Source organism: Protopterus annectens, chromosome 10.part0, assembly GCF_019279795.1.
Source record: "Protopterus annectens isolate FY-2018-M chromosome 10.part0, PAN1.0, whole genome shotgun sequence".
NCBI lineage: Eukaryota > Metazoa > Chordata > Ceratodontiformes > Protopteridae > Protopterus > Protopterus annectens.
This window is the reverse complement of record NC_056744.1, coordinates 673,071,897-673,099,186: the sequence shown is the minus strand read 5'-3', so window position 1 is coordinate 673,099,186 and position 27,290 is coordinate 673,071,897. Positions and strand designations below refer to the sequence as shown.

The 27,290-nt window shown below is 44.4% G+C and overlaps 1 protein-coding gene across 3 annotated transcripts in view; it reads left to right on the top strand.

The window, feature by feature from the left end:
* FYB2 (FYN binding protein 2) overlaps positions 1 to 27,290 on the top strand; it is a 1,416,888-nt gene that overhangs the window by 238,559 nt on the left and 1,151,039 nt on the right. For all 3 annotated transcript variants that reach the window (XM_044085512.1, XM_044085511.1, XM_044085513.1), the window contains exon 2: positions 10,766 to 11,660. In XM_044085512.1, coding sequence (XP_043941447.1) covers positions 10,766 to 11,660 — 895 coding nt within the window. The remainder of the gene's footprint in view (positions 1 to 10,765; positions 11,661 to 27,290) is intronic.

The window sequence follows — 27,290 nt, the reverse complement described above, 5'->3', positions numbered from 1 at the left end:
AGTGTTTTAAAGGCCTTTGTTTTTCTGTCAAAAAAGTAACTTTTGTAGACTAGCAGTGTTTACTGGCATTTGGTGTTTGTCTTCCCCAGGAAAGAAGCACCATTTTTGGTTTAGCCATGGAACAGACTACAGGTCACACAGTTGTTTCTTCTTCTTCCATCCACAAAAAAAAAAAAAAAAAAAAAAAAAAAAACAAATGGCCTTTGCCACCACAGCAGGCTTGCATTTTCCCTCAGCCATTGGTGGTTATTCTGTTGTGGCCATTTGTTTTACCTTAGACCACTCATCTTGTACCGTGGATCCTTCTGATGTAGCACCACCAGCCATTATGAATGGGGGTTAGCCCTTGTGGCTGTTGGAGTTCTTTCAGTGGGCAAGGGAGACCTAGTCTTATTGATCTGCAAGGGAGACCCACTGTTATTGATCCTGGGAGAAGGAACAGGGAAGCTTTCCCTGTTGTATCAGAATACTGTATACATCCTTGGGAAAGCTGCTGCCATTAGTAACAAGGTTGCCCCCATTTTTCCTGTCAAAAAGAAAACAAAAACAAGCGTGTATTTACTTCTCCTCAAATATCTTTGGATTGGAGTATTTTACTGAGTCTCATTCAGGGATGAATTCAGATTATTGATCCTTTATAAAGCAGTTTCTGTTAAAAGAAAGAAAAAATACATCTTTTCCAAAAACAGCTTCAAAATTCTGAATCCAAACAGGAAGATGCAGGGATGGATAACAGGGTATTTTCCTCAGATTTCTGATTGAGACTCAAAGGAGCGCTCAGTTTTTGATTCTTCCTGTGGGTTTTTTTCTTTCACTGAGAGTATTGCTAGTGTGTGCCAGTATTTTCAGTGAGAGCACACTGAGGATGTCCTTCAAGGATGCATCTGCAGTCATCACATATGGGTTGTCCTGCCTCAGGCAGCCCTTCGGTCGGCCGTTTTGCAAAGTCTGGGTCCGGCGTCGGCTGATGCCACCCTTACCCCGACGTCAGAGCGCCTGGGGTATAAAAGAGTCAGCCGACGCCATCTTCCTCGGTCTTTCTTGCCGCGTGGTGCCCGAAGCAGAAGCAGTTCGCAAGTGCCGGTCGGCCAGCTCCTGTAATTCAGCTACCGAAGACTTCAAAAAGCTAAGTACCCCGTTGGGGACTCTTTCTTGCCTCAGCCGATGTCAGATAAAGTTAATAATTGTTTAACTTGTGGGAAACAAATACCTCATAAGGATTTCCACTCTTACTGCCTCCCCTGCCTAGGCCCTGACCACAACATCTCGGCCTGTTCAGCCTGTGCTTCCTTCAACCGACGCACTCTTAGACGTCGGGCGGAGTTTGTAGAGGAATTTTTTGGAGCTAGTTTTTCATACAATATGCCGTCGGAGACTCCGACTTCACATTTAATTAAGAAACGGAAGGACAAGGACCAACACACGTGGGCCGCGGTTTCGGCTGAAACCACGGCCAGGCCTACCGCGAGTGTCTCGGTCTCGGCTGAAACAGAGTCCTTGGTACTTCCAACCACCGAAACCGCTCAGCCGACTACCTCGGTTCCGGAGGCCCCGGCTGAGTCTGTTATTGAATTTCCAACAGAAACTGGTGTCCTGGAACCTTCCGACACCATACCTTTAGACAAAACTACACCAGCACGTGGTGCAGCCAGGCCTCCTGCATCCATGTCCATTAAGGCATTCTCTAGGGCTAAAGCTGCTAAACTCTCCAAAGCTTTGCCTCCCAAGGTTATCCCTCAGGGACCCACTACAGGTTCACAGATTCTAAGCTTAGCAGAGGACCTTATCTCCTTAATTAGGGGCTCTCAACCTCATCCGGACAGGGGCTCTCAACCTCCTCCAGACAAAAGGCCCAGGGTTGAGCCCTCTGATCCCCACTCCTCAGATGAGGCCTCTGATGGCTCTACTCTCTCGGACCACCAGGAGGAGGCTTTTTCGGCCTACGAGGATTCTGATGCAGAGGAATCTATTCCCTCAGCCTCCCCTCCAGAAGAGTTTTCCTTTGGGGAGACACTTCACACTATGAGAGAGCATTTCCAATGGCAGGGCCAGGAATTCTCTGATTCCAGGAAGAGATTAAGGACCTTCTTGCATTTGCCTCAGCATAGACCTTTGGCTATTCCTCCTGTTTTAAATGTCATTGATGATGTGTACTCTGAGTCTAGCACAACCCCTGATTCTCTACCTCCGGCTCCTGTCAAACCCGATAGGTACTACAGGGTCCCGGACTCACATCTTCACCTTTACAAGGCCCACTCTGCTGATCCAGAAACTATTTCCCAGGGCCCTAAAGGGGTTGCAGCTGCCAGTACTAAAAATCCTCTCCCCTCTGAAAGGGAGTCTAGAGCTTGAGAGAGATGGGGTAAAAAAGTATATACTTCTGCTACTCTTTCTATGAGGGCATTAAATTGTCAATTTCATATGATACAGTACCAAGAGTATTTGTTAGATGAATTGCATAAAAAACTGTCTACACCTGAACCCCTAGATTGCAAAACACTTCAGGATCTGGTACATAACTCCCAACAGGTTAGCAACCATTTCTTGCAATGTGGTTATGATGCTTTGGAAGCTTCATGTAGGTCAGCTATGACTGGCGCAGTCATACGTAGGCATGCTTGGGTGAAGGAACAATCTCTGCCAGACCATGTCAAAGCAAAGCTTCTGGATGCTCCACTGGAAAAGCAAAAGTTATTTGGCTCCACGGCTCAGGAGGTCCTAAAGAAAGTTGAAGAAAAGGTAAAATCTGTACAAACAGTCAAAGATTTTCTCCAAGTCCAACCACCAAGATTCAGCAGGAATTGGCCTTCCAAAAATTGATCCTTTCCAGACACATAGAGGTTTCAGAGAGGCAAGAACAGGCGTGCCAGAGGTAGAGGGCAGGCTAGAGGCTCCTACAGAGGACGTCAATGGCAGCCTCCCAACCAGAGAGGTAATGTAGGACCTACAACTGCTGCACAAGGACAGGCTCAATGACTTTACTTTGACACCGCCAACCAGGGCTCAATTGGAAGCACCCTTGGGCGGAAAGCTTTCTTTATTCTCAGAAAATTGGCACAGTATTACAAGGGACAAATGGACACTACAAATAATAGACAAAGGATACAGGTTCCATTTTCACACATTACCAAAAAGAAAGGGCATGCCAGACCTGTCACCGAATCAAAGGGCAGAGGCTTTGAAACAAATCTCCAGCTTAATGCAAATGAAAGCTATAGAAAAGGTTCCTCTCTCAGAACAAGGCCAAGGATTTTATTCCAGACTATTCCTTGTTCCAAGAAAAGAAAAGCAATGGAGGCCTATTCTCGACTTGTCCGCACTGAATACTTATCTCATTGTGCCAAAGTTCAAAATGCTGACTCTACAGTAGCTCCTTCCCATGCTGGGCAAGGGGTCTTGGCTGGTAACTCTAGACCTCAAGGAGGCATACCTGCATGTCCCTATCAGACAAAGTTGCAGAAGACACCTGAGATTTCTTGCAGGTTCAGAGCATTATCAATTCTCAGCATTGCCCTTTGGCTTATCTACTGCACCCAGAGTATTCACGAAATGCCTGGCATCAGTAATTGCACACTGCAGACTTCAGGGGATTCAAATATACCCATATCTGGACGACTGCCTTATACAAGCGGACAGCCAACAAACTTTGGTAAAACACTTGAATTATGCCATCCACCTACTTCAGGCCTTGGGATATACAGTCAACATTCAGAAATCAAGACTTGTTCCATCCCAAAGAATAACCTTTCTGGGTGCGAATCTAGATACAACCACCCAAATGGCTTTCCTCACAGAAGAAAAACAGTCAACTACCAGATTACTTCAAAAATCTGACAAGACAAACTCAGCTGACTGCAAGGAAAATCCTGCAGGCCCTGGGTTACATGGCTTCTTGCATCCTTCTGATTCCACAAGCAAGGCTACATATGAGGAAACTACAATGGTACCTAAGGAGTTTATGGACTCAGCACAGTCACAGCTTGGAAACTTTGATACCACTCATTCCATGCCTTCAAAAGGAATTTTTGTGGTGGGCTCAAGCAAGCCAGTCAAACAGGGGTCTGCCCTTCAGCAAACCAATAGCCAGCCAAACCATTACAATGGACGCTTCAGACCATGGATGGGGAGCGCACATGGAGGGCAGATGCATTCAAGGTCTCTGGTCACAAAAAGAGCTACGCATGCACATAAACCAAAAGGAACTGCTGGCAGTGATACATGCAGTCGAAGCCTTCAAACCCTTTCTGCATCAAGGCCACCTACTAATAAGGACAGACAACACCACAGTTATGTGGTACATAACAAGCAAGGAGGCACCCATTCCTATCCTCTTTGCAGACTGGCAATGAATCTATGGGAACTTTCCTTGAAACTCAACATAGAGCTGCAATCTCAATTTGTGCCAGGGAAAGACAATATACTGGCGGACAGCTTAAGCAGAAATATCATGGATGCACACGAATGGATGCTGCACCCAGACATCTCAGATAACAGTCATGGGGCAGACGGACATAGATCTTTTTTCCTCCCCCCACAATCAGCTGAAGAAATTCTGCTCAAGGACATACCACCCACAAGCATGGAAAGTGGACGCCCTCTCTTTCAGCTGGAGAACTCTAACAGTGTATGCATTTCCACCTCTCCCATTAATGACCAAGGTCTTACTGAAGATCAGGACAGAGCAGCCAAAAGTGATTCTGATAGCTCCGGACTGGCCAAGACAGCACTGGTACCCACTGTTAAAGAGCGTGTCACGCACGAAACCATGGCCTCTTCCTCAATGGCCACTTCTCCTGACACAGCACAATTACAAAACTCTGCATCCCAACCTGAAAACCTTGCAACTAACAGCCTGGAAAATACCTTGACTCCTCCTCAGGATAGGCTATCCCAGAGAGTGAAGGATATTATCATGGAAGCTCGCCAGCCTTCCACAAGAAAAGCATATTCAGCAAAATGGAAAAGATTTCACACTTGGAACACCACAAAGGGCCTAGATGCGACAGTGATGAACATGGCACGTATCCTGGAATACTTGGCAGAAATGTTCCACAATGGTCTGTCTTACTCTTCCATTAAAAATTCATGCTTCAGCAATTTCAGCAGAGTACAATACTGATCCACCTGTCTTCTGACATCCTCTCCTAAGGCAATTTCTAAGAGGAATTAAAAACAGCAAGCCTTCAAGGACACCACCACTGCCTACTAGGGACCTTAACTTTGTGTTGGAAAAACTAACACTGCCTCCCTTTGAACCAGCAGCATCTGCAGAACTACAGTTCCTGTCTGGAAGACTGCCTTCCTTCTGGCCATAACCTCAGCAAGAAGAGTATCTGAGTTACAGGCCCTCATGGCAGTACAGCCATTTATTATTTTTCATCAAGACAGAGTCTCATTGAGAACCAGTCCTACATTTATGCCAAAGGTGGTATCCAGGGTCTCATTAAACCAAGCTATTCATCTCAAAATGGATAGGGAATTGCATTTGTTTTTGTTACTCCTTTCATGGAAAAACTGTGCCAGCTAACATTAGACCTCATTCCACGAGAGCCACAGCCACCTCCACAGCCTTCTTAAGAGGGGTGGCTACCAAGGACATTTTAGAAGCTGCTACATGGAGCTCCGTGCATACATTTTCCAAGCATTACAATTTACCTTTATATTCCAGATCCAGAGCAGGCTTTGCTACAGCAGTCCTGCAGGGCATTTTAGCTACACCATCCTATACATAGATCCTCCACCCCCAGATTGGCTATGGTATTCTACCCATATGTGATGACTGCAGATGCATCCTTGAAGGACATAGTACAGTTTTGTACCTACCATAAATGTAGATGTCCGATAGGTATGCATCTGCAGTCAGGTTTCCCTCCCTCCTTCCCCTCTGTGGTATTTCTTGGGTAATACTCCCTCTTATAGCTAGCTGGGGTTATCTGTTATGGTGTATTTGTTTTTTATTACTGTGCATGTTTGGAATATTTTGCATTTCTCCAAATTTAGCCTTCCTTAGAGGGCACCTGGCATCTGGGGCAAGAAAAACTGAGGAAGATGGCGTCGGCTGACTCTTTTATACCCCAGGCGCTCTGACGTCGGGGAAAGGGCGACATCAGCCGACGCCGGACCCAGACTTTGGAATCCGGCCGACCGAAGGGCTGCCTGAGGCAGGACAACCCATATGTGATGACTGCAGATGCATACCTATCGGACATCTACATTTATGGTAGGTACAAAACTGTACTTTTCTCCTGATCCTACACACATTTTTCCTATTCTGTCCGCTTAAGAGCATGTGTATATCACTGCTTGTAATTTTCCTGATAATCAGACAGATGACCCTAAAAAAGAAGATAGAATGTATAAAGTTGCTCAGTATTTTACAATTTTATACACTATTCCCAAATATGACTCAGAAGCTATAGCCCTAGTTGATTCCACTACTGCTAAGCACATAGACAATTGCAATAAAACTGTTTCTGCTAAAGATGGGAGAATTATTGATAGGTATAGGAAAAAAGTGCATACTTCTGTAACCTTAATTTTTCAGAATTTTGAATTGTCAGGCTTGTATGTTTGTTTATTTATTTAACATTTGTTTACTGGGAAAGCCCGACTTGGAACAAAGCCAGTTTTTAGCAGATGCCCAAGGGAGAAACGCTCCAGACGCATTTCTTTGTAACGTAGGAGGAAACCGGAGCACCCAGCGGAAACCCACACAAATGCAGGGAGGACATGCAGATTCCGCACAGAAGGCACCCCAGCCGAGAATCGAATCAGAGAACCTCTTGGTGTGAGGCTACAACACAGCCACTGCACCACTGACTAATTGTGAAAGTGTAAGGAATATTTTATCTGCAGTTTCTTCTTGTGAGGAAAACCTGCTTTAAATAACTTGGTTTCTTTCTTCACACAGGTCACTCCTCATTGTTTACAGGGTGAGTGTGTAGGACTCTGTTGATACTTCTTCCAGGACTATGGCCATTGGCACTGTTTTGAGGTAGTGTGCATGGCTGTTTTCTTAGAATCTCCCATATGATGATAAAGTGGGATTTTAAATTCACTCTTGGATAGAGATTTAGTGTTTGGCCTCTCTGCTGCAGAGGTGATCAAAAAGGGTGATGAAAGGGGCAAGCTGATCCAGGAAATAAATTTTTCAGCCCCCCCTTTCCAAAGGATTTTCTATCTCCTATTCCAATTTTGGCCAAAAAAAATGGAATGAACAGTCTCAACAAAATACAGGTAAACAGATGTTTAAGAAATGGCAAGTGGTGTTCTAAAAAGAAGTCTCAAACCTCCATAAAACAAGGACATTCCAACTCTAAATGACTGAGACCTTGTGAACCCCTTCCATCTGGCCCATTCTTTCTTCCAGAAAGTCTGAATCTCTACTTCCATTTGGCAATGGACAGTTTCAGACAAGTGGTTTCTGAAAATAATTCATCAAGGTTACAGATGGCAGTGGGAGGAAATTCTGCCTTTCTAGGGGGTTGTACCTCATCCTCCAGATCAGACTGTCTTGTTTCCAACACCATCACATACTGTCCCAAGCAGTGATAAAACCAATTCCTACTTCCCAGGTGGGGCAGGATTTTTACATTAGGATGTCCCTAGTGCCAAAGAAAGAAACTGCTTGGAGACCCGTTCTGAATCTTTTTTTCCTAAACCTGTTAATGATAGTACTCAAATTCTAAATAATGTCACTTCACAAAATAGATGCTTATCACATCCCTGTTCATTGAGACTTCAGACATTTCTTAAGGTTGTATGTGTCTGGATCACATTATTAGTTCTCTGCTGTACCCTTTGGTCTATCCGCTGCACCAGGAGTGTTCACAAAGTGTCTGGCTGCAACTGTACCTCATTGCAGGTTACAGTTTAGCCACATTTTTCCATATATAGATGACCTGCTTATCTTTGCAGAGTCCTTTTCAAAGTGTCAGGAATCTCTCTTTGGGTAAGAGATCTCTTACATAAGCTAGGATTCCAAGAGAACATTCAAAAGTCTTTCACACTGGATTGGGTTCCTGGGGCACCAGCTAGGCACCTCAGTTCAAGAGCTTTTCTTCAACAGAAAAAAATAGATCTATTTTCCACTCAGACTTGAGTCACTGCAAGGGAATACTTCAGGATTTTGGGTCTCATGGCAACTGTGATTCTCATGATAACCCTGGCAAGATTGCACACAACAAAGATACATTAGTATCTGAAATATTTTTGGTTCCAGCACCAACACCCGTTTTCTTTTCAAATCCCAGTGCTAGTGGTTGTCAGAAGATAAATCATTTGGTGGAGACAACAAACCTCTTTAAATCTGTGTCTTCCCCTTTTCTCTCACTGCTACAAAGCAGTCAGTCACCACAGATGCCTTGGCCTTTGCTTAGAGAGCAGTTTCAGGAGCGATAAAAGTACAGTGAGTGTAGGACACCAAGGACAGAAGAAAATGCATAAATATCTAGGAGATGCTTACTTTGATCAAGACACTCAACTCTTTGAACCGTCTTTGATCCCTGGGACCTCTTCAAATAGTTACAGACAATACCACAGTCATGTGGTACATCAACAAACAAGGGTATACCAGGTCATACCTCATTTCCAAAGTAGTCATGTTAGTTTGGTATATAGCGTCATGGCACAATCTTACTCTACAAGCATCCTACATTCTGTCAGAGCAAATCTGTGTGGCAGACAGTGTGTGCAGGACCAGGGCAGACACCAACAAATGGAAACTAGATCAGGGGGTCTTCCAAGATTCAATCCATCTGTGGGGAGTTCTTCAAACAGACCTCAAAATCAACTTGCAGGATTCTGTTCCAGGACTCCATGCAATAAGGCCTGGAAGACAGATGCCCTTTCTTTTCCTTGAGCAGGAGTGTTACTGCATGCTGGCCAGGGTAATTATGAAGATTTGGAAGGAATCCCTGAAGATCATTTTGGTGACTCCCTTCTGGCTCAGGCAACCATGGTTCTTCCTTTATTTGGAAATGGCCAGGGACAATTACCACAAGCTTACTTACAGACTAGATCTATGCACAGAAGAACAGGGTTGTATGGTACACCCTGACATCAGTCCATTTTCAGTCAACTGCCTGGATGACTGGGTTTAATTACTTTTAGGCACCTCTTTACTGAGGACATACAGCAAGTACTAATGAATACATGAAAGTCTGCTACTAGAAAATCATATATTAGCAAATGGAAAAGATTTTCTAGTTGGTGCCAGCAACATAACCAGCAGTCATTCAGGGCTTGCTGTTCTCAGGTTTTACAATATTTGAGAGTTGCTATCCTATGGCCTTTCTTATTCCTCTGTCAGTGTTCATTCATAGGCCATTTCAGCATGGCTGCTCATGGATCCTCTCATGTCAAAATGTTTTTGAAAGGGGCCTCCAAGAAAACTGGTGGCCCCTCCTTGGGGTCTTAATCTTGTGTTAGAGAAGCTAACACATGCTCCAGTTGAACCAGCTAACCTAGCTGACTTGAGATTGTTAACAGGGAAAACAGTTTTTCCAATTGCTCTGATCTCTGCAGGAAGGTTATCTTGAGTTCTAAGTTGCAAACTCTTATGTTGATATGACTCTATCTCATTTTCTATAGGGAGAGGGTTTCTTTGAGAACTAATCCTTCTTTTATGTCTAGAGTGACATCCAAGTTTACTTTAAGCAAAACTATCCATCTTCCCGTTTTCTGTCATGAACCTAAAAGTGAGAGAGAAAGGATACTCCTTACCTTGGATGTCCACAGACAACTCTGGTGCTATCTTGACAGAACTAAATCTTTCAGGTCTTCTTGTGAAGGTAAGAAGGGGCAACCTTTGTCTAAACAGACCATTTTCAAATGGTTGTCTAAGGCTGTTATTATCTCTTGCTACACTCACCATAGCAAAACTGTTCCAGGCAGGGTTAAGGCTCATTCTACCAGAGCCTTGGCTTCATCTGTGGCTTTTTCGAAAGGGGTGGAGTCTATGAGTATTCTAGAAACTGTGACTGGGTCCTCTGTACATAATTTTTATAAAGCACCATAAGCTTGATTCCTTCTATAGGTCTAGATCAGGCTTTGCTAGGACCATTTTCCAGGAGCTCCTGGACTTTTCTCCTTCCACGTCCCAAATATAGTTAGTAAGTTAATCTAACCATATACCTAAAGCTACTGCAGCAGTGATCATTTGAACATCTACTGTTATGTACTTTATTTTTTTCCAACAGTTTTAGATGAATTTATCATACTGTTAAGTTTGTCTTTGTTAATTCTTTTTTTTTTAACGACAGAGTCATGGATGTGGCTGTAAAGCAACCTTCCAATAGTTTAAAATGAAAGGTGTGCCATCAGCATTTAGGATTGCACAATTATAAAACCTTTCTCTGTAATCACATCACATAATTCATTGTTTGTGTTGTTGCCATTTTTGGTAGAGCTGTCTATTTGTGCAGTTCAGAAAATAAAATGACTCTAATCTGCCTTAAAGTTCAAAGGCTTCCGCCCTACTACACACACACACACACACACACACACACACACACACACACACACACACACCACTAAGCAGAGCAACATAGTCACTCTTTGCCCAAAGTTCTGATATCTGGATAGTTAGTAAAAAAAAAAAAAAAAAAAAAAAACAAACCTGCTGTTTAGGAATATCTCTACTGCATGAATGTATTTGTATAATGTAATGAAACCTTCTTAAGAGTGTGTGTGTTAATAGTGAAACATGTTCTGCTTTGTAGGCTTTTTTTAAAATATGTACTCTTCTCATTTGTTTCTGTCTTAGGAGGAAGTTAAAGACTTCAGAGCGCTTCGAGCCAGGTTTCAGAATAATAGTAATTTCAATCCAGAGCCTGTCAAGAAGACCGTAACAGAAGTTCCAAAGCAGAAGAACTCATCAGTTGCGACCCAATCTCCTCCAACTTTACAGATGCCACATCCTGATGTCCTTGCTCCTCTCAAAATTGTTATTAAAGAACTCCATGAGAAGCCTAGCTTCACTAAAGAGACTCCATTGAAATCTCCGGTGAGGTCTGTTTTTGTCGGAGATAAGCCTGTAGTACCTAGTAAGCCACCCAGAGTACATCTGGTAGCAAAGTCTGGGAGTATAGACTTAACAAAAATGCATGCAGAGGAGGTTTCTAAAGTTTGCAGCTCCGTGAGCAGTAATACACCTTTTCCAAAGTCTTACTTACAAACTGAAAGCATACCATTTAATGTTAACAGTCATAACACTGAAGTGCACCAAAAGGATATTGCTGTGGAGAAATCCTGCTTTAATGCACAGAAATTTCAAAAAGCTTCAACTCTTCCTTCCAGATCTGGTGCTGTTTCTGAATGGGATTTACATACTTGCACTAACAAGACATTAGAGGAGCAGGTAGTCAAAAGAGGTACATCGCTGGTAAATGTTGATATCAGTGACTTGAAGCATGTTATTCATGAACGGAGGATTAGAAGAGGAGAATCTCTACCCCTCAGTGATGATCCACCAAAGCGGCCTCCAAAAACCTATACTACTACAATACAACGCGAAAGTAGTGAGAGTAATGTCCCAGCCATTCTTGCTGCTGCCCCCGCCTTGCCTCCCAAAACGTATGCTAAATTAGATAATGAAAGCTGCAAATCTGATGTCTCACATACACCTGTTACTGCAGTCAGAAAGGATGCATGCTTATCTGGTAAGTCATTAATCTAACAGGAAACTTTACAGCATGAAGTTGATGTTTTATTAGCTTTTCATTCTGCCACATACCATAAACTAATGTATTTGCCCTCCGCCAGTTTGTACTGTAAGAAAATGTTTAATGTATTGATGTGTTTTATAGACACTATGAGTGTCATGCTGTCATTTTAGTTTCAAACATTAGATATGCTGTTTATCCACAGGTTCTCTTGATTTTGCAAGCTTTTAGATTATTTGCTTCAGGGCAGCACAGCTATCATGATGCCTATTTGGTATGTTTTCTCTCCATCCCTGGCAAAATGTTGTACCTAAAATGCTTGCATTGATAACAGAAGTTTGTTAGGCTCATATGACACACCTTAAGGTCACAGAAGGAAAGAAAAATATGCTCATTAAGCAAGTCAGAAGTGGAATAGCTAGTTTAGTATTAGAATAACTTGCATGTAAAATGCGTATTACCATGCAAGTGTCATGCTTGTAGACAATGCTTGAGGCACACAATAAATCGACACAGCAAGTAGTGCGGAAGTATATTCTGTAAAATGGTTGAACAAGAAAGTCTTTAGATTTTTGGTTAAGATGTAGAAGCTCAGTCATTTACAGCTGAAAGAAGAGGTAATGATCCGCTCAGACTGCCACATCTTGATAGTAAAGTAGCATACTTTTTGACAAACCCATTGTTTCTGAAACATTACATAAACAGTGCTCTTTAATTTGGTTGAAAAGCTAGTTTTCAAGTTTACTTAGGAGGTTTGAACTGTATTTCATTTTGGTGTTGGTTTAGTGATAGCGTTACTATTTTAGCTTCTGTACCCCCACAAGATAGTTACAGTGTTTGGTTTACATTTTCTGCACCTGCCATTTTATCTTATGTCACAATCTTTTAACTGTGACATCATAGCACAGGCATCCTTCCTGGGGAGAGAAAAATGCAAGTATCTTTGTAAAAGTAATGATTTATTTTTTTATTAGAGATTTTTTGTATTCAGATAGACAAGCATCATCTTAACACCCTCGCTTTACTTGCTGATGTAACCATGTATAGGACTGCCATTATAAATAGTATATTGGGAGTTAAATGTGAGCACACGGAATGTTGTTATACTGGCATGCAGAAGCCCCTTACTGAGTGGGTTATACACTGGTGACATGATATGGAACTTGTGTGGCTCATCGACTTAAGTTGTAGCAAGCTCAAACCACTCATGTCTTGTTAGGGAGAAATCAGAAGCAGTAGGCATATCTTAATTTATCCTCTTCATGAGTTGTGTTCTAACATTAGATGATCTTAATACTTATAAGAGAAGTAGTATGTTCAGAAGATATTTGATCAAGTAGGGATGCATTTTAACTTTGTCTTGCAAAGGACCAAAAGAGTGAGCTTCAAAAGAAAAAGAAATAGCCCCGATGAAAGTGTAAATTCTAATAATTCTACAATTTCAGCTAAAAGGGATTTGAATGATAGTGTAATATTTTATGGAATATAAGTATGGATAAGGATCTGTTAAAGAAACTCAAAAGACAAAAAAGGAAATGTGTTGTGTATTATAAAGGAGATGATACAATAAGAAGGAAGATTTTAAAAAAGGAACCCACAGGTATTGGTCAAACAGATAATTATGAAATGGTGGTGAATGTAAGAAACAATAAATGTGAACATGCTGGATGACTTTCACTGCTGGAAAAAATGCAATGGTTTAGAAGTACATAAGAAATATAATGAAAATGATCCTGTCTTGATTATAGGAGATTCCATACCTAGGAAGGTTGATTGTTTGTTTGTGTCTTTCGGGTTTTCCCGGTTAGGGGTCACCACAGTGGAACTCCGGTCCGCTAATGATTGGCAGTAGAGTTTTACGTGCTGGCTTGCCGGGCCTAACGCACAACCTTCAACGAAGGAACGCATGTCGCCACGCAGAAGACTCTCTAACTGAGAATCGAACGGGCAACGTCTAACTGTGAGGGACAATACTTTCTGAAAATTAAATGAACATAAATCAGTTACCTTTTTTTTTTTTTTTTTTTTTTTTCAGGGGCTAAGGCTAGACATATTGTAGTAGGACAGAAAAAACTATTCCACCCGGCTAATACTTAAAGGAAAACTCAACCTTCTCCTACAGTTTAACTCAACTGTTAGGTTGCTCTTTTCTCCCAATAATATGATTCCATTACTGTGTATGTGCCTGAAACCTGCTTGTACTTTATAAAACTTTTATTTCCTCGCTTTGCTGTCAAAGAAAGGGAAAGACCACTCAATTTTTTAAGCTTACTTCTCACACAAGTTGCAGAGGAATTTGTTTACAATTGCATAACATACCACAGACACGGAGAAATTTTTAGTCAGCATCTCAGGCTGCTGTAAAAAAGACAGAGGTGTGAAACTGTTTTCCATTGTCTTTATTGCAGAGAGGAAGAGAATTTACACTGATTCTCAGCTACTTGCAATGTAGCCATGCCTTTCATAGCAAAACAGAGTAATTAGATCAGCCAGTGGTCCAACGGCAGTTGTCACCTCTTTGATAAATTTAAATAAGCAGCATCACAGTATTGAAATGCTAAGCTTTAAACTTTAAATGTTTGTTGTTTATACTACTTTACTTTTTAAAATAAGTAGCATCAAAGATGTCTGTGACATTTAGATGAAAGTCAAAAAATATTTTTCTTGTAATTCTTGTAAAGTATCAGTACATTTACCAAAGTGTAGGGGGAGGGTCTGTCAATTAATTTTGGACTACAAAAAGATACGTTAAACAAAAGCCTGCAATTTACCAACTGCTTTTGGTTGCAGCTGTATAATTCCTTAGTATACTACAAAACAAGCCCTGAGATGCACAAAAATGAGGGCCATTCAAGAAAGAAAGTAACAGTCCTGTTGCAGAAGGTATACAAGATGACACTGTTCTGAGAGACTGATCTGCAAATATACAGAGCTGAGTATTTTTTTTTTTTGGTTTTAGAGTTTGTACTGTTAGTTGTTGCTTAGATCCCGGTTGAACCTGCTTTGTCCCACCCTCCCTGTTTTTGGTTTGTAGTTTAAATTTGGTGGCTTTTGCAGTTGCCCGCCCCACTGTTGATTTGATCTGGGACACTCCCCCAGTCCCATCTCTTTACCACATTCTACCTAATAAACTCTTTCTGCACTTGCTTTTAGACCTTTTTAATTTAATTGCATTTTTTAAACTGTGTTTGGTCTAACATTGCTACATACTCGTGTGCTAGCTTGCACTGCAAGTAAATTTTTACTACTGTTTTTGCTACTTTTCTGTAAAAAAAAAAAAAAAAAAACTGTAAGCCTGTTTCCTACCTTTCCTGTAAAAAGAAGTTATGTACTTACCATAACGTTCCATCTGAGTAGGTAAACTTCATTTGTCAGCAACCTGTGGGTATCGGATCCGAGCCGGCAGTTTCAAACAGCTAAGATTCGAGCTCCAAGCTCCTACCCTTACCCATAATCCCCTGCCATCCCTCTCTGACCTCAGATCGAGTTTGCTATAGTAAAACAGCATATTACAATAAAGGATCACCTGCAACTCCTAACCTGGTGTTATCCGGAGAAAAGGACAAGGAATCCTTCTAGGATGCACTATAGGTTAGGGGGATGGAGAGGGGGTTGGTTGCTGACAGTTGAAGTTTACCTACTCAGATGGAACGTTATGGTGAGTAATTAACTTCATTTGTCCATCAACCTGTGGGACAGAGTCCCCAGCTACCCAAACTTGGGGGGTCCTCATGGAAGGATATTCCGGAGCACTGCAGAGCCGAAGGATGCTCTCCCTCTGGAAATTAGATCCAACTTGTAATGGTTAACGAAAGTATGGATGAAGCCCAAGTGGCTGCTGAACAAATGTCGTCCAAGGACACTCTGGAGCAAAAGGCAGCAGAAGTAGAAATCGATCGGGTCGAATGAGCGTGGACTCTTTCAGGATCAGGTCGACCAGAACTCTTATATGCAAGAAGTATACATTGGGAAATCCATCTGGACAATGTAACTTTTGATACTGGTTTGCCCAAAGAGGGTCTTGGATACGAAGAGTTGCAGATTGCCTATGTTCAGCGGTCCTGTGCAAGTAGAACCTCAGTTGCCTGTGTACGTCCAGAGAATGTAACTTGTATTCACCCTTGTTCTGATAATTTGGAAAGAATACTGGTAAGTTAATGGATTGATTGATATTGGGCTCTGAAGCAACTTTGGGCAAAAATGAGGGATTGGTCCTGAGGGAAACTCTATCTTTATGGAAAACCAAGTATGGTGGTTTGGCGGAAAGGGCTTGAAGCTCCGAAACCCTTTTGGCCGAAGTGATGGTAATAAGAAAAGCCATCTTCCAAGATAAGTATTTTAGATCCACCAAAGCTGCAGGCCCAAAGGGAGGAGCTATCAGAGACTGGAGAACAAGAGTTAAATCCCATGGAGGAACTGCATCTTTAACAGGAGGCCTCAAGAGGAAAGTGCCTTTTAAGAAGGTCTTGCATAATTTGGAAGAGGCCAAGGGACCGAGATCACTTCCCACATGATAGTGGGAGATTGCGGCTACTGGACTTTGACCGTAGAGGAGCTAGCACCCTGGTCGAATAAAATTGACAAAAATTCTAGCACTGCTGGTAATGGAGCTGTAAAGGGGTCTAAGTTTCTGTGCTCCACCCAAATTGAAAAGCGTTTCCATTTGCTATTATAAACCTTTCTCGTAGGAGGCTTGTGAGCGGCTACTAGAATAGCCTTAACAGAGGACGAGATACCGGGAGTCCTAGCTATTACTGGAACTGGATCAACCAAGCTGTAAGCCTTGAGGTTGTCCAGGTTCGGGGTTATTAATCCCAGTGGGTGAGAGATCTGATCCGGAGTGGGATCTAGAATCCATGGGGGATTCACTAGATGAGACCATAGACATGGGAACCACTCTTGACGAGGCCAGAATGGGGCTATGAGGATCACTCTGCTCCCCAACCGATGGGCTTTCTGCAAGAATTTTAGCATTAGGGGAAGAGGTGGATAAGCATAAAGTAGACCGGATGGCCAAACATGCACCAGAGTGTCTCTGGGGGATTCCCCCGATGGGGAAATTAGAGCAAAGTAGTCGCTGCACTTTGCGTTCGAAGGAGACGCGAAGAGATAGCAGCAAGGTTGACCCCACTTGAGGATGATTTGCTTCGCTACTTTCGGGTTCAGAGACCACTCGTATGGTGAAAGGATGGTTCGACTCAGCCTGTCTGCCAAGATGTTCGACCGTCCTGGAATGTGCGTTGCAATGAGAAAGCGGTTGGTGGAGATCACCCATTCCCAAACTCTCATGGCCTCTCGACAAAGTGGGTAGGATCCGGTTCCCCCTTGCTTGTTGATATACCAGACTACTGACATGTTGCCTGTCTGAATTGCAATTGTCCCCAAGGGAAGAAGGGCTTGGAGTGCTTGCAACGCCAAAAGCACCGCTCTCATCTCTAGGACATTGATATGCACCAAGGTCTCTGAATGGGTCCACGTGCCTTGGATGGTTCTGCCCATACAATGCCTCCCCCCACCCGAGGTGAGAAGCGTCTGTGGTCACCGTGGTTAGAGGAGGGGACATAGAGAAGGGGTGCCGTTTCTGGAGGTCCGGGGACTGGAGCCACCAGAGTAGGGCTTTCCTGCAAACCCTGCTGAGGGGGATGGGTGAACTCAGTAGATGTTGCAGGATGGACCATTGAACCTGGAAGGTCCATTGTAGTACCCTCATGTTCAAGCGTGCTAATGGTAGCATGTTGATTGTTGCCACCATGGAACCTGGAGCCCTCAGAGCCAATTCCGCTGGAGGAGACTGGGAGTGTAGAAGGGCCAGCACGTGGAGCTTTAGTGTTCGAAGCTGGTCCGGAGTTAAGAAGACTTGCAAAAGATTTGTGTTCAATCTGGCCCCAATGAAGTCCAAAATCTGGGTTGGTTGAAGAGAAGATTTTTTGGTATTGATTGTGATTCCCAGTCGGGAGGCCAAGTGGAGGAAGTAATCTCTGGCTGAGCACAGTAGATGCCTGGTGGGGGTGGTCAGGAGCCAGTTGTCCAGGTACGGAAAGACCTGTATTCCCTGGAGTCTCAGGTGGGCCGCTATAACTGCCAAGACTTTGGTGAACACCCTGGGGGCTGTAGTGAGACCAAAGGGAAGGACCCTGAACTGGTAGTGGCTGGCTCCTAGCCGGAAGCAGAGAAACCTTCTGGATAGTCTGTCCATCAAGATGTGGTAGTACGCATCCTTGAGGTCTATAAAGCACATCCAATTGTTCTCCTGCAGGAGTGGGAGAATGGATTGTATGGTGACCATCCAGAACTTTTCTTTGGCCACTGACAGGTTTAGAAAGGACAGGTCGAGGATTGGTCTTAAGTCCCCTGTCTTTTTTGTCACCAAGAAGAACCTGGAGTAAAAGCCTGATCCGGATTGGTCTGGGGGGACGTGCTGGATTGCTCTTTTTTTCTAGCAGCTGGAGTATTTCTGCGGCTGCTGCCTCCCTTTGATTGGGTGGAACATTGGTGAGGCTCCGGGGTTTGGGAGGGAGATTGAGAAAAGGGATCTTGTAACCTCTGGATATGATTCGAAGCACCCAGTGATCTGTTGTAATGGACTCCCAAACTGCTAGGTGCCTCGAGAAATGCCCCCCGACTGCCTCCAGAGTGGAGCAGTCGGGTAACCCTTCAGGGTTGCTGCGTGGGCCGATCAGAAAAGGGTTCTCTTGACCTGAAATTCTTCGGTCCCCCTCTACCTCTGGGCCGGCATCCACTCTGTCCTTCTCTGCCTCTGGACAAGGGTTTTGGAGTGAAACGGGACTGTTGAGACTTCCGGAACCACTTCTTCTTCTGTCCCTTTTGGTTCCTAGAGAAGGACCTCTGGGGAGCAGAGAAGCGGACTCCGGCAGACGTCTTCCCGTCTTTCTCACTCTGGACCAGAGTGTCACGTACGGTCTTGCCAAATAGCGAAGAACCATCAAACGGGGCATTAGAGAAGGACGCCTTGAAGGGTTCCGCAAAATCACAGTGGTGGAGCAAAGCATGCCGTCGTAAGACAATGCCTGCTCCGCTAGCCCTAGCGGCTCCTTCCGTAGCATGGGAAAGGGGCCGCATAGAGGTGTTCGCAATGGATTTGAGAGTGGCCATTCGGGTTGAGAATACTTTCTTATCCTCTGCCGACATGGACTCTGGGGGCGACCCGGTGTATTCTTTGATGAGATCTCGCTGGAGTCGTATCACGTGTGCCATATAATTCAGCGACCTTACAGAGAAGGTGGCTGAAGCGAACATCCGCTTCCCCAGGCGGTCCATCATCCGAGACTCCTTGTCTGGAGGATGGATTGAGGAACTCTCCTGGGCTAGTTCCGTTTTGATGGTGGCCACCACCAACATGGCATGTACAGGAGCACCCTTGCTCTAACACGTCCTATCAGAAGGGGGGCTGAGAATTTTATCTGGTCTCTTTGGAATCGGCTCCACATTGTCCGGCTCCTTCCATGCCCTGGTAGTAATCAGGTCTACCAGGGGATCGGCGGGAGGGGACACCCAAGAGGTAGATGGGCCTGCGTCAAACACCTCCAGAAACACAGACTCATCAGAGGAAGGTTTTTGGGCTGACCACCCCCCTCTAATTCGAAGCATTTCCATGATGTCTCCTAAGGAGATGTCTTCGGGAGGTGACCGTGGGGAACCTTCCCCTTCCTCTAAGTCTGTGTCTTCTGTCAAGCACTCAGGTGAGTCCAAGTGCCTCCTCTTGCACTTACGTTTGTGAGTAACCTCCTCGGGGGGGGGGGGGCTGTCCGAAGAGGCCTCACCAACCACATCCTGTTCTTCCAAGGGAACTATCTGGGACATAGGCGCAGGCTATCCCTGGGGCCGGGTGATGGAAGGTAGGACCATCTGAGAGTGAGTGCAGGTTGGAACAGTAGCAGGAGCCTGGGGCCTCGAATCCCTCGACAATACCCTCTCCACAACATCAAACGCCAAAGGAGAACTGCTCTGTCTGGGATCCGAGAGCAGTCCCCTCGGATCTGATGTGTGGATCGGAGCTGGCGCCGAAGCAATTGGATCCGAAAGGCCAGTATGCTCTGACCGAGATGGAGCTGAAGACACACTGACACCTCTGGATCCAAAACCCAGCTCTCGGCTCCGAAAACGGACCCGACAAACTCGAGGGCGCCATCGGCGCCAAAGTACGAGGTACTACCGGTGTCGACACTCCCCCGGCTCCCATGCTACCCAGCTCCGAAGGCTCCAAACCCCGGAAGTGGGTCGGCGAAGGAGCAATCGGGGCAAAAAAGGGGGTCGAGCTCCCCCCCCGGAGGGGGGGGGGAGCAGGAGCACTCCCATTTGCAGCTGGGCCTGGAGGAACCTACGCATCATCTGGTCCATGACTGCATCGGGCAAGCTTCGGGTTGACCTAGAGGAGGCCACCGAGTCGGGCCAGGAGTGCCACCTCGAAGGCGGCCGGTTCTCCTCTTGCTCCGGGGAAAAATGGGGTGAATGGAGCCGGGAAGGAGAAGTCCCGTAGGCCCTGGGAGAAGCTGCTTGCTTGGCCGGTGGGGCCGAGGAGTAAGACTCGGTCGGCCGCTTGTGGTGCTTCTCTTTTCTCCTCTCCCTCCTAGCTTCCCTGTCCTCCTGGCCTGAGGTGGGAGGGTAAGTCCCAGCCAGGGGAGCAAGGATGGAAAGTGGCACTGCCACGGCCGCGGCAGGTGCCACGGAGGGAGAGGAGGACGAAGTCGACTCCAGGAGCAACAGTCCCGCCAGAATCAACTTCGACCTCCTGTCCCTCAAAGCCCTGGGGTTGAAGGCTGCACAAATGGTGCAGCCTGAGGAGAGGTGGTCATTCCCAAGGCAGATAACACACCGAGTGTGGCCATCCGCTGGGGACAGCTTATGGCCACACTCGGTGCATTTAGAAAAGAAGGCTTTAGGGGCCTCAGACATAACTAGACAAAATACACTAGGCCCAAAGACAGGCACTCCTTCACACACATTGGCAGGTAATTTAACTAAAAAAATTTTACTGCTGTAAAAGAAACGAAAAGGATTTTTCTCACAAAAATGATCTACTCCCACTCCTGGAACTCATTCAGAGCTGCTGACTGAACCACGGCAAACGAGATCTGAGGTCAGAGAGGGATGGCAGGGGATTATGGGTAAGGGGAGGAGCTTGGAGCTCGGATCTTAGCTGTTTGAAACTGCCGGCTCGGATCCGATATGGATCCGATACCACAGGTTGATGGACAAATGAAGTTAACTACGTCAGATCTACTGTTCCAGGTACAGATTTGCTGTATCCAGGACTGTATGTAAGCTTCTGAGCCTCTCAAGCCTTTCTGTGTTGGAGGGAAGCCTTCTAGCTTATCAGTGGGAGTGGTAAGCACTAAGTCTACCTGTGTGTCTATGTTGTCTACCACATAAGGAGTGGTTCTGGCCCAGAAATTGTAGTTATTGGCCGTTTGGGCAATCTCTGCCATCTCCCTCAACTTTCTGATTTGAAAGCCTGCATTTGCACTTGTTTCTGTCCTGTAACTCGTCTAGTGCAGATACAGATTCTTAGTTTTAGCACTTACATTTTCTTATTCATGCTCAGCACTTATTCAGAACTTGTAAGCACTAAATAAGCTACTAATTACTATAGCATTCAGTCTTCCTCATTACCTAGAGGAAAACAGTTTTTGGTACTTACTTTTCTCACTTGCTTAGAGAAAAACAGCTCTTGTACTCACTTTCCGCACTTATCTAGAGGAAAATAGTTTTTTATTCAGGCATGTCTAAGGGTCAGCTCCCAGTGTTCTCTCCTGTCTATCTGATGAATCTGGGCATCTTGGGGCAATGTAGAAATTGTCTCATGTAAACAGACAATCCTCTTCTCCTACACCCAACACTATAACCTGTGAGAGATGCACCTATCTAGCCAAACTGGTGGTAAAGCTCTCTCCAACCAAGACTGAACTTGACAGTCATGAGGAGAAGGTATACATTTGCACCACACCACACCCATCACATAGTCTCACTAAATCTACACCACCAAAATCCACACATAGTAACACAAAAACATTGGCGGAGGCTCTCAATAATAATCTGTCTAAGCAACAGAGACCTCCAAAGCAGAAACACAAGCAACCTCCATCCCCCAACACAACCCAAATGACACATAGCCCACAGACTCAATGTGCCACTCAACCACAGCCAGTAGGGCAAAACAATGTACCCAACACACTAGTCATAGGCGACTCTATAGTCAGGTACACTGATGTCCCACTCACCAGGCTAAACAAGAAGAAGGTTACCGTCAGCTGCCTGTCAGGTGCCAGGATCCACCACATAACCCACGCACTCAGGTCACTCCACAACAAGTACAAATATGACTTTGTCATCGTTCATGTTGGTGTGAATGACCTGAGATGTACCTCTCTGGACTACATGAAAAGAGACATGGAAGAGCTCTCCGATCTTGTAGCCCTGAGTAGCATTCTGCCATCACCCAGAATGATACCGCAGTACAAGGACAAAATGATTGACTTCAACAATTGGCTAAGCTTCTCGTGTCATTCTAAGGGGATACAGTATCTGTCTGCTTGGGATGACATGGTCGACAGACCACGATGCTTTGCCACAGATGGCCTGCATGTGTCACCCTTGGGATTCCGGATACTGGCTAAGGCTCTTGCTGCCCCTATAGTGCCTTTTTTAGACAAGGTTCAAATAACAAATTCACCACCATAACAGGAACAGGCAAGCAAAAACTGAGGGTAATGCTACTCAATGCTAAAAGTCTAAATCTCAAAATGCACTCACTCGAGGCACTCCTTAAAATGGAGAACATCGATATCTGTGCAGTGACTGAGACCTGGTTCAAGGCTCCAGAGAGCACCCCTGCGCTACCAGGCTATAACTCATACCACACTTTTTGGCCATGTAACCTGGACCGAAACACCAAAGGCGGAGGTGTGTCCATATTCATTAAGGATATGCACACTTCCAGGCTAGTTGCTCAGCATAATGCATCTGAGGTTATCCATGTGCAGCTAACTCTGGGCAAAACTGCAATCCAAATTGTAGCTTGCTACAGATCCCCCACCATGCCCCAGGATTCCCACTCCTCTTTTCTTGATGTACTGAAAAATATTAGGGTTCAACCAAACACCTTAATAATGTGCGACTTCGACTACCTCACCATTAGCTGGGAAAACTAAATGTGTACCAACTCCTTAGCTCAATGCTTTCTGGAATTCATAAACTCCAATGCCCTGGATCAACTTATCCACACTCTCACCAGGGGCAACAATATCCTAGACCTAGTCATTACCAACATGAGTGACCGATGTTCCACACCTGAAGTCAACTCGTCGTTGGTCCGATCTGACCATAAGCTAATCACCCTTGATATCCACATACCGCCCCCACCCCCCATTAAGGAAACCACAGTAAAAAATTTTTCCAAAGCCAACTTCATGCTTCTTAAGACAGAAGTGGTGAACTTCATGACACCCATGCAGATGGACAATACAGTTACAACTGTTAAATCCTACACAAATGCATTCTATAAGCACTTACATGAGTGCATGGATCGTGCTATCCCAAACAGAACCAAGACACTATCCTCCAAAAAAGGAAGCCAATCTGGTGGTCCCCTGCCATAAACAAACTGTACAACAGAAGGAAGAAACTGTTGCAAAAGAGAGTATAGTCCCGTCAGTGGAAGAGCTCCCTGGTCAGCCTCCGTAAGAAGCTGAGAGCCCTTATAAGATTCTCCGAAGCTAGCTACGAGAACCAAATTGCCAGTAATTCCAAGGACAACCACAAAGCATTCTATAGCTATGTCAAGGATCTTGATAGCAACACCCAGATCTGCTCTGAGTTACAGCACAAAGGCAAGAAAATTACAAAACCAACTGATATTGCCAACATCCTGGCAGATAGGTTCAGTGCTAACTTTACCCCCTTCTCACCCCCTAAAGGGCCCATATCTATACAGGAAGAATGCAGAGTCCCTGTAATCACAACTACGCAGGTAAAAGCTGCACTCTCTAAAGCCAAAAACACAGCATCCATGGGACAGGACAACATCCCAGGCTGCGTTTTTACACGAACTTCAGAACGAACTGGCTCACCACTTAAGCACCATGTTCAATAATAGCCTCGCATCAGGCTTTGTGCCCACTGAATGGCGCACAGCAACAGTTATCCCACTCCACAAAGGGGGAGCCACCACTGATCCCGGGAACTATCAACCTATTAGCCTGATGAGCCTGGTCTGCAAGGCCATGGAACGTATCATCCTGGAACTCATAAACAAAGACATTGGTAACCTCCAAACTCTGGACCCCACCCAGTTCGGGTTTGTGAAAGGCAGATCATGCCTCCTGAACGTGATCAACTTCTTTGAGGCAATCACCAAAACCGTAGATGAGGGTAAGGTGGCTCACACAGCCTATCTTGACCTTGCCAAGGCTTTCGACATCATCCCCCATTCTGGTATTATAGCTAAACTCACTAAACTTGGGTATAAATCCCTACGTCACAAGATGGGTTGCCTACTGGCTCACTGACAGAACCCACACTGTAAAAGTTGCAGACTCCAAATCTGACCTCAAAGCAGTGACAAGTGGAGTACCACAGGGTTCTGTCCTGGGACCTCTCCTGTTTGGTATCTACTTCTCTGAAGTGCAGGCTAACACAGAAGGCCTCTGGCTAATGAAGTTCGCAGATGACTGCAAACTAGGAGCCATAGTCAAGTCCCCAAATGATGTGGACATCCTACAAAAGGGCCTCGCTGAGACAGATGCCTGGTGTCAGAGCCATGGCCTCAAGCTCAATGCCAAAAAGTGCAGTGTCATCCCCTTTGGTTAAAACTCTGTACCCATGAACCACCACATAGGCAGCAATACACTTAACACCAAATGCGTGATGAGACCTTGGGACGCAGGTGGGCAGTAGTCTCTCCTTTGATAGTCACATTACCACAGTAGTCAGGAAGTCCTTCTACGTGGCACACCTCATCTTAAAAGGGTTCTCATCCAGGAAAAAAGAGGTCATTGTTCCCCTCTACTCGACACTCATTAGACCCATTGTAGAGTACAATGCCCTTTTTGGAGTGTACCTCACAAGACATCTGCAGCAGCTGGAAAGGCTACAGAAGTACCTCACAAAGAGGATTACTGGCCTCAAACAAATGCCCTACACTGACCGCCTCAAAAAACTCCAGCTTTACTCCGTAGCATATCGCCTACTCCGAGGTGATCTCTGCCTAACATGTAAAGTTATGTCAAACCCAGAGCTGTTGGATATGCTACACCTAAAGAAATCACAATCCATCCGAGCTACAACGCTCTAGGGACCTAAACCTTGTCACCGCAATAAACAGGACGTGCTGGAGGGATAGATTCCTGTCCCAGAGACTTTCCATACTCTGGAACAGGCTACCCATCTATGTCAAGCAAAGTTCTTCATTAGCACTCTTCAAAAAAAATCTTGATGAGTGGATGGGAAATAGGAAATACACCCTGGGAATCACTTCTGGGTCTCTGCTCGACAGTGGCACAGAAAAATAACTTTCTTGGGTGGCATAAGCCAGGCAACCTTGTTGGCTAGGCTTATGTAGGCCCTTGGGCCAATAGCCTAGTACCTACCTATGAACGCATGACAGTGACAGACACTAATCCCATTATATGTCAGTGGCATGGGAATACACCACTACTTCCATATGTCTAGCATGACTCGTATAAAGCAGACTTGGAATGAATTATGGGAAAGAGGCTTGACATATTAATGTGATCTTATTTTTTCAAGCCCCATTGGCAACCATTTTGCAGAAAATACATTAAAATTCTGTACAAAGCAGTCAGAGTGATTTTGAGGTGCTGAAATAACTCAGAAAACAGAGACGGTTAAAAAATAGATTTTTTATTTCTAAAGTGGAGTTTTCCTTTAAGTTTTTGCTATAAATTAAGTAAAATCAGCAGGTTATTCAATGTTTTTGGAGAGATCACAGATCTGCTAATGCTTTTATGAGTAATGGTTTCTGCTTGCTTTTTTTTTTCCATTTTTAAAATGGGCTAGTTTGTTGTTTGCACCATTTTATTATTGGTTGTTAATAGAGCCTGTCTGGCATGGGACATGCTTTGTCTTACAACTGTGTGGAAGAAATTCTTAGCAGCATCTTTTAGTGCAGCTTCTGATTTTCAGATTTTCAACAAGCTTTTCCAGAAGTCAAATTTGTATGGCTAAACATATTAAGTATGTTATACATAAATATTAGACATTTGAATAATAACACTAATATGTGGTACTCAGAGTTAATTAGCGGTTACTGTGATATTAGAATAGTTTGAGACATGACTGCATGAAACAGTTTCTTGTTACTATGTAATGCACATCATTTAATTTCTGGAAAACAGAATATTTATAAGAAGAGGTGGCTGGGTCACAATCTTTGTAAAATTTGCCATTACTACAGAGGAAGAATTTGCTGCCAATCATATTGAAAATGAAATTGTGTAGTGCTTTAGCTAAGAGCTAAATAAAAAAAAAGATTATACTTGTGTGATATGTAAGATACCTAAAACTTTGATTTAAAATTATTCTAAAACTGAAATGTTGTAGACTGTTGACATAGTCCCAGGGACTTGGAAAGAACCCCCCATTAAGGAATGTGGTAAAAAGGCCCTATTTCTGTGATGCAGTATTTTCCTATTCAAACACACACTAGCTGCAGTGGGAAAAGGCATAATTATTGGCCAATCTGCATGTCTCTGATTTGCTTTTAACTACCGCAAGTGAAGATCAGCACGTTTCTGCATTTTTAACACTGGCAGCCAGCCGCGGTGGTGCAGCGGTAGCTCCTCACAGCAAGAGGTTCTCCTGTTCGATTCTCGGCTGGAGCGCCTTTTGTGTGGAGTCTGGATGTCCTCCCCACAGTCGAGTAGCATTCAAAAGACATGCGTGAATGGGCATGCCTTCGTTGACGGTTGGGCGTCGGGCTAGCACCTCGGCACCGTGAAAATCTACTGCCAATCATTAGCGGACCGGAGTTCCACTGTGGTGACTCCTAACAGGGGAAAAGCTGAAAGAAGAAGAAGAGTTAACACTGGCGGCCCATGCATGGCAGTAGCAAAGACAACCCCCGTCATTCACTCACACACGCACACATCACATATCTCTTATCTGCCCAAGAGCTGAGATAACATCCTTGAAATCTGTTCTTATATTTTTATCCCTGACATCATAAATTATGTATCCTTACAGTATGTTAATAATGCCAGACATTAAAGTTTATGCAACAGCTGTCATTTTTATCTTTTTAAGTGAATCCCAGTAGATTAAATAATCTCCTTGTTGTTATGTAGTATGCCTCCTGATTTATTTATTTATTTTTACTGAGACCTTCACCAACTGTCCCTCATCATTCACACACTGTCGCAAGCACTGGCTCATGCCAGCCATTAGAACATCATACTTCTCAGTGTATTTAAAAAACAAACAAAAAAAAAAAAACAATGCTCGCAAATTGCTTAATGTAGTGGTTAATGTTCTGGTTCTCTGTGTAAACTGTGCAGAGTTTGAATCTGCCCCTTTGGATTCATGATTGTTCTCCCAAATTTTTTTTTTTTTTGATGGACAAAGCAAAGAAAATCACTGAAAGTCACTATTAGT